Source organism: Eucyclogobius newberryi, unplaced genomic scaffold, assembly GCF_026437365.1.
Source record: "Eucyclogobius newberryi isolate DKJ021-1_F unplaced genomic scaffold, fEucNew1.0.hap1 SCAF_6, whole genome shotgun sequence".
NCBI lineage: Eukaryota > Metazoa > Chordata > Actinopteri > Gobiiformes > Gobiidae > Eucyclogobius > Eucyclogobius newberryi.
This window is the reverse complement of record NW_027316278.1, coordinates 27,941,333-27,954,353: the sequence shown is the minus strand read 5'-3', so window position 1 is coordinate 27,954,353 and position 13,021 is coordinate 27,941,333. Positions and strand designations below refer to the sequence as shown.

Here is a 13,021-nt window from a genome sequence, read left to right as displayed (position 1 = left end):
TTCCTCCAAAGTCTGAATTTTGTTCCAAACCACACACAAGCTGATCGTTTAGGATGAAACTGCACTGAATCTGAATCTCAGTTAAAATTTACGTTACACCCGTATTTAAATGACTATTTTACTGTTATCTATAATCTGCTCTTTTCGCTGTTTGTTTTTTGTTCTGTAATATATTAAATCTTTGCACGTCTCCAAAACAATTGCAATATTTTTCTCTCCCCTAATTGTCCAAAAGCTGCAGAAAGTTGCAAACTAATGTCACAAATAAATGTTTAATGCTGTATTTCTGCATGCGTGTTAGGGCTGGGTATTGCCAAGACCCTCGTGATACGATACGTATCCCGATACAGGGGTCGCATTACGATACGTATCCCGATACAGGGGTCGCGATACGATACGTATCCCGATACTTGTATGTCCCGATACAATTCCCTCATCCCGATACTTTTTTGAAAAAAGGGTCTTAAAAGTTTACCAAATGGGCATTTGTTTTATTCCGGATAAGAAAATGCATGAATTTTCATGTTTATCCACAAAGCTTATGCAAAGAACACATTCAAGTAAAGTTGCCAAACAATTGGCAAGGTCTGTGTAATGTGTGTGATGTATGGGAGTCTGTTGATCCTCTGTTTGTGTCTTTTTGTTGTTGTTTTGGTCTTAAAATCCCGTTTCGTCGGGTCGGGTTGGGCTCGGCACTAAGCTAAGTAGTTCTAGTGCGGAAGTGGCCGCGGCTAACGCTAACAGGCGTTCAGCGGGGCCCTGTTGGATAATTGTATTAGTTTAACCGCTCGGTTTTATTGTTTAACCGTTCGGTTTATGTAGTGTAGAGTAGGGAAGATGTGTGTGATGTTGGTGTCAGGTTTGTGTCCGGTTTTTTGCCTCCGGTTCGGCTGTTGTGGTGGCCTCGGGGTTGTGTTAGCTCTGGGGATAAAATGTCGGTCTCGGGGCTAAGTTAGCTCCGGGGCTGCGTTGAATTAGTATAAAATAAAGGGGTAAAAGGAATGAAATCAATGAAAAAGGAAATCAAATAGAATGGAAAATGGAGGCGTGTAACAGTAGCGACGTTTCGAGCCAAAAGCTCTTCTTCAGGCCTGTGTACACGCTGGTGCACGGTGTGTGTCTGTCTCAGTAGTTCCGCGCTGTTTACCGCCCTCTACAGGAGGGAGCTTCAAAACGGCCGCCCGGACAATTTGTAATAAATTAACGTTATTGAAAAGTATCGATACGGCGACTCCGATACGGAGCCCGTATCAATATTTTGAACACAGCCCTAATGTGTGTAGTGTAATACTGTAGTGTAGCCTCTACCTAAACATTTAGCTTTTAACACATTTCTGATGGATAGCAAAAAATATCTAATTTTTAGTTGACAGAATTCTACCTTCTATTGCTACTTCACTGTTGTTTGGTGAAGGTGTCGAGAATCGTGAAGAATAATGGGTCATTTGGGACATTCTTACTGACAATAATCGTAACTAGGGCGTAATGACAATGGGAAATATTGCGATGTAGCTGCGATGTGGCTGTTAAGCGCTGCAATATCAATATTCATGTGATATTTGAATACTTAATAAATGTTGAAACTTGATGACTGAAGGCTTCTGGATAGAGAATGTTGACAAATTAAGTGCATTATTGAGGAAAATCAGAAATAGTTTATTCTTTTTTGACATTTTACTTTAATAATGTCACCGTCTTTATCATAAAAAATGTCTTAAAGTTAATGTTTTAGAGTCTGTATAGTCTAGATAATGATGACCATTATCAAAATACGACTATGATTGTTCTTTTTTATTGTTGATTCATTGTTGCAGTCCTATTTTTGATGCAACAATTTCAGTTATAATAAAAGACAAACTCAAATGAGCCAAAAACGAAACAAAATCATGGCCAATTTAGACTGAAAAAGGAATATCCTTTAGAACGCTTGATTTGAAAAACAACACCTCGATGTAACTGCAATGTAATTTGTTTTCCGATACTTGTGCAATATGTTGTGCAGCCTAAATTGTAAAAAAAAATGTTGATAAAAATGACATCTCTAGTCTGTGTAAGCTGCAAGGTAAGCATTACAGGAGACTGAGGCACTGACCCATTTCCCAAGCAGGTTAGAGATTAACCGTGACGCTGCTGTGGAGCGAGCTTCTTCTTCTGCAAAGTATCAAAGGCCAAGTGCTCGGTCACTCGTGCACTACATTTGTGTCAGGAGCTTATAAGAGCTTTACAAAACATCAAAGAGTGAGACATGAGGAGGCCGGAAAGACCGACACAGACCAAAATAAAGGAAGAAGGAAAAACACGGTAACTTTGAATGCAAACGTTTTCATGTTTAGTGTTTTTAAAGTCTGATTACTACTTTATTTGGTGGGGACATGTGGTAAATATCTATGAGTTTTACATCAGTCGAGCAGCAGTTTGTGAAAAAGAATGTGTGATTTGAATTTGGTATTTATGTTGAAAAAGCAGTATTTAGTTTAGAGTGCAGGTTTCAGACATGCATTAATATTTGAGAGACGACTGAAATATGAATGACTATATGAATTTTTCTTTTGCTGTTTAGTTGAGGTCTATTTGTAATTTTAAGATTTTGCTCTCTGGTGTCGTTCTGCTCTGTCTTTTTTGTTTAAAATGTCAACAAAAAGACATTTTTAAAACTTTTTTTTTGTTTTTTTTTCCTGTATAATTTGTATTGTTATTCTTTTTTAAAAATTTGAAAAAAAATTAAATTTAAATTAAAAAAAAAAAATAATAATAATTTAAATAGAAAATAGAGAATAAAGACAATTTGGTCAGTCACTTGCAGCTATTCCAATTGTGATTAACCATTTTCTGAAAGTTCTGAACATTATAATAATAATAAGTTATTAAATATATTTGTTATTGTCAAATCTAAACTATTGTGTAAATTAAACAAGCCTTCATCCTCTTTTACTGTATAGTTGCTAAGGTAACAGTTATGGATTTACCTCTACGTGTGTCACATCTGCTGCCCAAAATAAGGAAGTAACAATTGCACCATATTTTTAGCTAAATCTTGAATACAATCGTAGTAACAGCGTGCTTCCCATATGCAATGTAAATAAGGAAGTGCGTGACATGTGTAAAGGCAGAGGAGTTTCACAGCTGAAAAACAAATCCCAGCTTATGTAGAGATCAGGAATCACTCTCTCCGCTACGACTAAGCACAGAACAATCCGCCGTGATGGGAAGGCTATTCGACCCGCCGCAGTAACAAGCCGCCGCCAGGTTTACCCAAAAGCTGGTTAAATCGGAGAAGTGTCAAGCCGGGGTTTAGCAAAAGTCTACTAAGCCCTGCCTCTGCGCAAGCTCCACAACGACTGTCAGGGAGAGAAGGAGAGAAGGAGAGAAGGGAAACAAGAGGGAGAGAGGATGTGTTTGAGGGGAAAGCGAGAGAGAGATGGGAGTGAGAAAGAAAGAGAACACAGGGGAATAGAGGGTCGTTTTTTAAATGAGTTTCAGTGAGGTAAATTTCAACTGACGAGGCATGAATGCGGAGTCTAACTGCTCAAAGCCGTGAGGTGTGAACAGGAGCTAGAGCTGGGGAGAGGGGAACAGTCTGCACATCTTGGTTGTGAAAATGACCATTTAACTCATTTAAATTGAGGGTTTAAATAAGATATGTGACAATCGGCTAAAAAATATGTATAGGAAAAACAAAAGGTGCTGGAGGAGTAGTAGTGATTTGCGTAATTTACATATTTTATCTTATTCATGCGATTTATTTAAGAGGGACAGTGTACATTGATCCAGTGGTTTTAGAAATGTTTCAGTCATGACCCCCAAAATAACAAGCGTTGCCGTTCGCAGCCCCCAAAACATAAAAGGATAGCTCCCCCAAAGATATAAAGCGGCCTCAGGTTTGATTTTATGTTGAAGATATAGACCTAGATAGATGGCACATTCACCACTGCATTTGAAGGGGGTCAAGCCCTGTTTAAGACTATTTTATACATTTGAAAATTCCCCCTCTTAACATCTGGGAACTTCCTTAAATGATTCTGCGACCCCCAGGTTGAGAACCGCTGCATTGATCAACAAATCTGATGCGTAATGACATAAGACGCCACATCCGACTGCACGTCATTATCATGTCCTTTATGTATATTACTTATGTGTATTACAAATTAGGGATTGGTGATATATATATTGGTTCCAGTATCGGTATCGGCCGATATCAACCAATTTTCGCTAGATCAGATTTGTCTTTGTAAAAATGACATTGAAGAGCAATTGGGCAAGAATATATTTTTACACATTCATGCCACAAATGATTTTAAATCCCAGACAAATATATTATGTTGCCATTTTTATATTATTTATATACATTTTTGAAAATATCTGCATATATCGGTTATCGACTCCTCCCTGTTACAAATGTGTCTGCTCTGAGTGTCGCTATTGTGCTAATGTTTACACAGTGGTTATTTGATGGGTGGAGTCTCGCACCTTTGCATTTCATTTTATACCAAAACTATGCAGCGTTTGATGCTCAAAACTAGACCTGGGCATGTGGCCCTCGGCCTATTTTAATCAGGGCCTCCGCAAGTTTTATGGTTACGTTTTTTACCTGCCTCTGCTATGTAACATGTGTCTGCACTTGTGTCCTTAATAAAGTGTATATGAAATTAGTTAAGTAATAGATTGAGTAGCCTGTAACTCTACAGAACTGTGCTTATATGGCCCTCCAACACCTGCCTGGATTCAAATATGGCCCTCAGAGGAAAAATAATAGCCCACCTCAGCTCTAAACAATGACAATAACAATATTACTGTATCTAATTTTTTATTTATTTTTTCAAACTTCAATCAGTGCATACAACATGTTGGTTGTTATAATTCAGCCCGACTTCCATGCAAACAAAATGAGTCTTCAGATGAGGCTAAATGAGGCACTGGAATGATCAGAACTCCTCTGGTGAACTCTATGGACTTTAAAAACATGAGCTTTATAAATGACAGACCTGATGACCTTGTGTTCAAACTCAAAAGACACATAACACAACTTCAACTGCTTTTTGTGTAGGAACATTTGAACATGGTTAATACTGAAGGGAATGTACAAGTATGTTTTGCATGAGAGAACAGTTCCTTTCCCCGTGGTTCATTGTGGAGTTAATGTGAGTGAAACTTACCACGGTGAGGGACACAGAGGCAGATGCGTTCGAGTTCGTCCTGCTGTGATACACTCCATAGTTTCCATAGTGTTTCCTGACCTCAGCTGACGAGTGCCTGGAATCACACAGAATATACTCTTGTTATTACCATGCTTACTACATATTTGACCACACATTGAATGTAGACATTTGTTGCAGACGGTTAATTGGACATGGAACAGAAGCCATCATTGTTCCAGTTCCATTGACTTGAGCCGAGTCCATTCATTCACTGTTCAAGGGTTTGTCACGCGGCCAACTTCAGACCATAGGAACATTATAGAAGATCTGATTATGTTCCTGCCACGTTACAGACAATTAAAGTTGCACTATGTAACTTTTCTAGAGGACGATTCATCCCCCACAACAAATGAAGGAAGGCTTTTCACAAAGTTTACTTAATTTTGTGTGCAACTCTTTTAATCTGAGATATTTTAACATGTGTGACAGGTGAGGTCAAACATATACAAATTTACCACATTAAAAAAATATATAATTGTGTCTATGTCACTTGTTTAACAAAATGTAACTGTATTTAATCTTAAATAATATTCTTTTAACAATTATAATATATAATAAATAATTAATTGTACACAACAAAAAAACAATGTGTAATTTACAGAAGACATTTTTGTGTACAGTTGAGTTGAATTTTGGAAGCATTTCATATTTGAGTTATTATAATGACAATTGCGACACTGATGGCAAAGACAACTAGGTCGACCCTGCGCTCGTTACGCCTCCACAGGGTCAGTTCAGTTGTGATAGCTCTGTTACTAATTACCACCAGAAGCTTGTGAACAACAACGCACTGCAGGAATGCCAGAAACACGGCTCATTCAACGCATGGGAAATCTCTCTGACAGCTCCATTCAAATGTATGGTAATGAAAGTGGAATACATACAAAGTGAGAAATAACATTTTATAGGCCGTGTCAGGCTTTTGTCCGTAAATAACTACCGGTATTTGTACTTCTGCTTACTCCTTTTGAGTTTAGTACATTTCCTCTCTGTTACAAACTGCTCAGGAAAACTGAATGAACTGAACTGATAACATAATGGAAGCACAGTACCACCATTATTACACATAACAGTAATAGGTACTGTATGAAACAATATTAGCTGCAGCAGAATAAAATGCAATTGAATCCAAGTAGCATTTTGAGCGTAATATCCTGTATCTCTTATGTTTTGGAATGCTCAATTCTCATATTAGTTTTGAAGTCGATATTTCTCAGTTTTCTCTCGATACTACTAGAATTTAAAACATTTTATTTATTTTTTTAAGCTATTTAGTTTTCAATAGAATATATAAATTTTTAATATATGTAATGTAATGTACAACACAGAATCATATTTTCTTTAATATTACCATGTAGTCTTATAGCAGTTCTGATTCTAAATCTCTTTACAAAAGGTCAGATATTGTCTTTTGATTTTTTTGGAAGCATCAATATTTGAAAATGCGTATCAAATATAGATACGTATTTTCAAATATTGATGAAGTTTTAATATAGATTAGTATCTGGGTACAGTTTTTTTATAACACCATCTTAAACATAAATTACAAATCTACTCAAAAGCAATTCCACAATGAAACGTATCATTTACAAAGCGATTCCTCTAATACTCAGAGGTGATTTACTCTCATTGTAAAACCTCCATACAACAACACAAGTCGAATCCGGGCCCAGGTAAATAATAGCCCATGATTCACAGACGCGTCTCCTCTCACAGCATGGCCCGACATGACTCGAGTTTAGTGGAGAATGACACAATCGGAGACTTGAAAACAATGCCCCATGTGCGTGTTCACAACAGCAAATTAGAGCCATTTTCTTGCCAACCAGTCATTTTCCAAGCCCCATATTAGACCATAACTGCCAAAAAGTTCTGATTTGGCAGGTTGTTTTGGTAGACTTGTTTTTACCATTGAAGATTTAAGTCAAGTTGTAAAGCATTTACTCCTCAACTTAAGCACAGTATAGAAAATGAATAGAAAGATTGTCAGGAATAAGATGATATATGGCTGTATAAAAATCTCTAAGTATTGCGAGTAGATTTGCGATTTCACGTTTAAATACCGGTAGTAGGATTCAGTGCACATTGTAAACAACTCAGGGAGCGTTCACATTTGAGAGAAGACTGAAATATGAACCGATACAAGGATAACAAGCATTTCTGAAAAAGACAAGGCAAAACATCGATTTCGATTGTGATAGTTTGTGCAAACCTGAATAAAACCAGCCTAATCTGCACCTGCATCTCCAAAAACACCACAAATAACTCACACACAGCCCACACTCATGCATGAGAAAAATTGATTAAGTGTCTTGCCCAAGGACACAAGAACAGCATGTATAGGTCAGAGTGGAAATTTCCAAACCCTGAGCCGCTGTCACTCCAAATGGTGTAAAATATTATTTTTCTGTGTTTCTTTATCATATGTGTTTGCATTTCCAAATTTTAGACATTTGTTATTAGCTGTCTAGTGTATAATTGAGTGCAAGTTCCCTCTTGGTTTAATAATGTTTTTTGACTTTATCTTTTGTATTATTTATTTTGTTAATATACTACCGTAAAACTGATACTATATTTTTTTAATAATAGTCCATGTATTAAATGTGTTGCTGTTAAATCACGTCTTTAAACATATTAGTTGACGTTAAAATATTAGACAAGGGTAAAATTATTTAGATAAATATATTTTTTACAACGATTTTAAATGTATTTTTTACTTTGAAACAGCTCTTTTTGCAGCATGTTTGCTCCAAAACTTGATAATCAAACCACATTCAAAATATTATCTCAAATTCGATATACATACCTTTAATATTGACAAGCACACAGGAATGCAATTTTTCTCTTATATTCACCCAAAATATGTCTCAACTGATAACGTTCCTTCTTAAACAATAACACATTGCACCCACTATAGTTTGAGGGCTTCAAACTAGGTAATGTCAACAAATGTATTACTTAAAGCTCAAAATCAATATAGTTTAAATTTGCAATATGTCAAATGACGCAGCAGCAGCAGCAGCAGCAGCAGCAGCAGCAGCAGCAGTAGAAGCAGCAGCAGAAGCAGCAGCAGCAGAAGCAGCAGAAGCAGCAGAAGCAGCAGAAGCAGCAGAAGCAGAAGCAGCAGCAGAAGCAGCAGCAGCACCAGCAGCACCAGCAGCAGCAGCAGCAGCAGAAGCAGCAGAAGCAGCAGCAGCAGCAGAAGCAGCAGAAGCAGCAGAAGCAGCAGCAGCAGCAGAAGCAGCAGCAGCAGCAGCAGCAGCAGCAGCAGCAGCAGAAGCAGCAGCAGCAGCAGCAGCAGCAGAAGCAGCAGTAGCAGCAGAAGCAGCAGTAGCAGCAGAAGCAGCAGCAGCAGCAGCAGAAGCAGCAGCAGCAGCAGCAGCAGCAGTAGCAGCAGAAGCAGCAGAAGCAGAAGCAGCAGCAGCAGCAGCAGCAGCAGCAGAAGCAGCAACAGCAGCAGCAGAAGCAGCAGTAGCAGCAGCAGCAGCAGCAGCAGCAGCAGCAGCAGAAGCAGCAGCAGCAGCAGCAGAAGCAGCAGCAGCAGCAGCAGCAGCAGCAGCAGCAGAAGCAGAAGCAGCAGTAGCAGCAGCAGCAGCAGCAGCAGTAGCAGCAGGAGCAGCAGCAGCAGCAGCAGCAGCAGCAGAAGCAGCAGAAGCAGCAGAAGCAGCAGAAGCAGAAGCAGCAGAAGCAGAAGCAGCAGCAGCAGCAGCAGCAGAAGCAGCAGCAGCAGCAGAAGCAGCAGTAGCAGCAGCAGCAGAAGCAGCAGTAGCAGCAGCAGCAGCAGCAGCAGCAGCAGCAGAAGCAGCAGTAGCAGCAGCAGCAGAAGCAGCAGTAGCAGCAGAAGCAGCAGAAGCAGCAGTATGTGACTGTTTCAACCACAAATCTTACAAATTTTAAAGTTTACTCAACACAATAATGGTTTTGACCTTCGTAGGCCACACTGAGATTAGAAGGAAAAAGGAGGACAAAACGGAGCAAACGGGAGCTTTTTTCCGGCTCAGAAGCACAAAGTCTGAGCGCTGTAGAGCTTTGATGTGATTTTCTGTTGACAAATGTAGTCCTCCCTTTAAACCCACTCATTTCCACTTCAAAAGAGACCATACAGTATACTGTAAATATTATATAGGCTATTTACTTGAAGGTTCACAACTTTTGTGTTGTTCTTGTATGGCATTAAACTTTTCAGCACAACATTTATTCAAGATCAGATGTTTATACTAACAGTGGACATTATATCAAATTGTAGATAATATTGTCAATGTTATTTTGAAGATAAGCAAAATGTGATTGTTTGAAGGGAAAAAAAGTCAACAAAAAGTTGTATGCTGAAAACTTTCAAATAAAAAGGTAACTAACGATTACGTTTAAAAGGTATGCATGTTGGACTGACATCATATCATCTGAATATCATTGAGATACTGCCAAAAAAAGAAGGGAAAAACATCAACATGGGCCGCCATATTCATCCAATAATGAGAAAAGATAAGATTTTGACAAATTCAACTGACCCCGCCAATTTTTTACTCATTTTATTCTATATTGTTGCTGCAATCGTAACTCTACTTTTTCAAACTAAGGCTTCTAATACTATAGAGCAACACAATCTTTGCTTTTCTGACAGTTTAAACAACAATTCAGCAAAATAAAGGTGTTATATGTACTGTTTGTAATAAAAGTCAAATGTGTACTCTAACCTGTCGTAACGTTCTACATTATGGTATGTCTATATAACAGTGGCAGAACTTCCACCGGAAAAGTAACATAATGCACTTTTATAGCAAATTACAACTTAACTTACTTAACTATACAACAATAACTTTAATTGCACTTCAAATTACTCCGGTGCCGACTTTCCCAATACTGTAACATATGTAATACAACTGTGTCCCTACATTTTAAGCAGTATTTCCTTAAAGCGTTGGATGTAAGTCAGAACAGACACAAATCAAATCAAATCAATTTATTTTTGTAAGGCCCAAAAAAACAGTTGCCTCTGAGGGCCACAGGGAGAAATGAATCAACAATGTCTGTGGTGGCGAGGGAGTCAGACAATGTCTGTGGTGGCGAGGGACGATGTCCCAGAGTCCTCTGTCCTTAGACCCTCCTTCTCGGCCAGGAAACAAAACAAAAGCACAAAAGCATGACATGTGACTTGTCAGTGTAACACACCCAGGGCCTGTGTGTGCCTATAAAAAGACCAGACCAGTAAAACAGTAATCAGGCCCAGGCAGCAGAGCGGAGCAGGCCCACATTATTTGACCACTGGCAGACAAACAGCATCTGTGCTTCTGCTCAGCACCACAGAGCCTTGGCATCCTCCTTCCTGTCAAACCAGAGCGGCTCTCATCTGGGCAACAGAGAAAAGTTTTTTAAAGGCCTGGTCAAACAGTAAGTCCTAATTGTGCCAACTAATATATCTGATCGTAAATGAGGACAATTCCCAGATTTTTCGGACTACAAGTAACGCTGGAGTAAAAGCCGCACCAGCCAAAAAATGCATAATAGAAGAAGAAAAAAACATATACTCCAGTGCAACCTATATAAAGTCGCATTTTTGGGGGAAATTTATTTGACAAAATCCAAGACTAAGAACAGACATTTAATCTTGAAATGCAATTTAAAGTAATAACAGATTAGAAAACAACATGGTGAATATGTGTACGTATGCTAACGCTAACACCTTCAGCTACATGAGGCACAGACAGAACTGTGGTAAGTGTCTGGTATGTTAACGTAACATATGAACAGTTATTCAGATAACTATAGCATAAAGAACATGCTAACAAGTTTACCAAAGCATCAGTTTTACCCCAAATCACTAAATCCATTGAATTCTTCTTCCTCTGTGTCACTTCTAAACAACTCCACAAACTCCAGAGGTAGAGGAAGTGCTGATTCTTCTTCTGCGTCGCTTAGAGCCTAGAGCGCCCTCTTGCGGTTGTCAGTGTGAAAATAACGAGCTAATAATAATAATAATGGGTGCGACTTATAATCGAAAAACTACGGTAAATAGATTAGAAACATAAAGAAAGCTTAAAATAGAATTGATTGTCTGGCTTAACACTGAATGCCATAAAGAGACAATAAAGACAAAGAAACATATTGGCTTTATTCAGTGAAGCTCTTTTTGACAAACACTGGCTGATGTTAAATACAGCCCCAGAGTTCAACAGATTCAAAGTGACCACTGTGACCAAAGCCCTGGAGGCGCTTATTCTGCTCTTTCACTTTGACAAAGACCTCCTAAAATAAGATCCACAGATGGGTCCGCCAAAGTCACTTTTAGAAACTTCACTGAACAGAAGAGAGTACAACGCATATCTGAAAACATTATACAAATACAGTAACTGCTTGCATCGCTGAATGATATTTGAGACTTTTGCACTCTTTTGTCAATAAGAGTTTAAATGTGGCTCCATCACAATTATGACTGAAGTTGTGATGCCATTAGCGGTCATGTCAGTGGTGGAAAGTGGAAAGGGAAGTAAGGTTGTAACCAGGCCGAGTGGCAGATGGCTCCTAAAGCACTGCTCTGACAGGTCGCCCAGGCACTGCCGCATTGAAGGGTGGGTCAAATGCAGATAATGCATTTCCCTCACAAGGGACACTGATAATGTAAAGTTGATACTGTTGTCTTCATTCTTTGGTCACCTGATATGTGTAACCTGTTTTGCTTGCATATAAAGAAAAAGTATTTTGCATGCACCAGCTGCTGTGACATGCACACCAGATAGTCACGTTATATTGATAATAAACCAGTTTGTGCTCTTTCAGGGGAGATTTGGTTAAACCTGCTGCTGATCGGGTTCAAGACGGGGTTAGAAATATGATCACTGTGTTCTTTTTGTTCTTCTTTTAAAATAAAGGCTGTTATGATTTGATGAGAGAGACTTTACCGTTACCAAATGTTTTGTAATATGCATTTTAATTCTATTTATTTTTGTAACGCCCAAAATCCCAGCAGCAGTTGCCTTGAAAGGCAACAGTGAAAACAGATTAAACAATGTTCATTGAGACTTGGCAATGTCCCAACATCTCGTGTCCTTTGACAAAATGTCCCAACATCTCGTGTCCTTTGACAAAATGTCCCAGCATCCCGTGTCCTTAGACAAATGTCCCAGCATCCTGTGTCCTTAGACAAATGTCCCAGCATCCTGTGTCCTTAGACAAATGTCCCAACATCTCGTGTCCTTTGACAAAATGTCCCAGCATCCCGTGTCCTTAGACAAATGTCCCAGCATCCTGTGTCCTTAGACAAATGTCCCAACATCCCGTGTCCTTAGACAAATGTATCAGCATCCCGTGTCCTTAGACAAATGTCCCAACATCTCGTGTCCTTTGACAAAATGTCCCAACATCTCGTGTCCTTAGACAAATGTCCCAACATCTCGTGTCCTTTGACAAAATGTCCCAGCATCCCGTGTCCTTAGACAAATGTCCCAGCATCCTGTGTCCTTAGACAAATGTCCCAACATCCCGTGTCCTTAGACAAATGTATCAGCATCCCGTGTCCTTAGACAAATGTCCCAACATCTCGTGTCCTTTGACAAAATGTCCCAACATCTCGTGTCCTTAGACAAATGTCCCAACATCTCGTGTCCTTAGACAAATGTCCCAGCATCCTGTGTCCTTAGACAAATGTCCCAGCATCCTGTGTCCTTTGACAAAATGTCCCAACATCTCGTGTCCTTTGACAAAATGTCCCAGCATCCCGTGTCCTTAGACAAATGTCCCAGCATCCTGTGTCCTTAGACAAATGTCCCAACATCTCGTGTCCTTAGACAAATGTCCCAACATCTCGTGTCCTTAGACAAATGTCCCAACAT

The 13,021-nt window shown here is 39.1% G+C and overlaps 1 protein-coding gene across 1 annotated transcript in view; it reads right to left on the bottom strand.

Annotated features, from left to right (window-relative positions):
* dock8 (dedicator of cytokinesis 8) overlaps positions 1–13,021 on the bottom strand; it is a 93,338-nt gene that overhangs the window by 72,704 nt on the left and 7,613 nt on the right. The window contains exon 2 of the mRNA XM_072433122.1: positions 5,154–5,250. Coding sequence (XP_072289223.1) covers positions 5,154–5,250 — 97 coding nt within the window. The remainder of the gene's footprint in view (positions 1–5,153; positions 5,251–13,021) is intronic.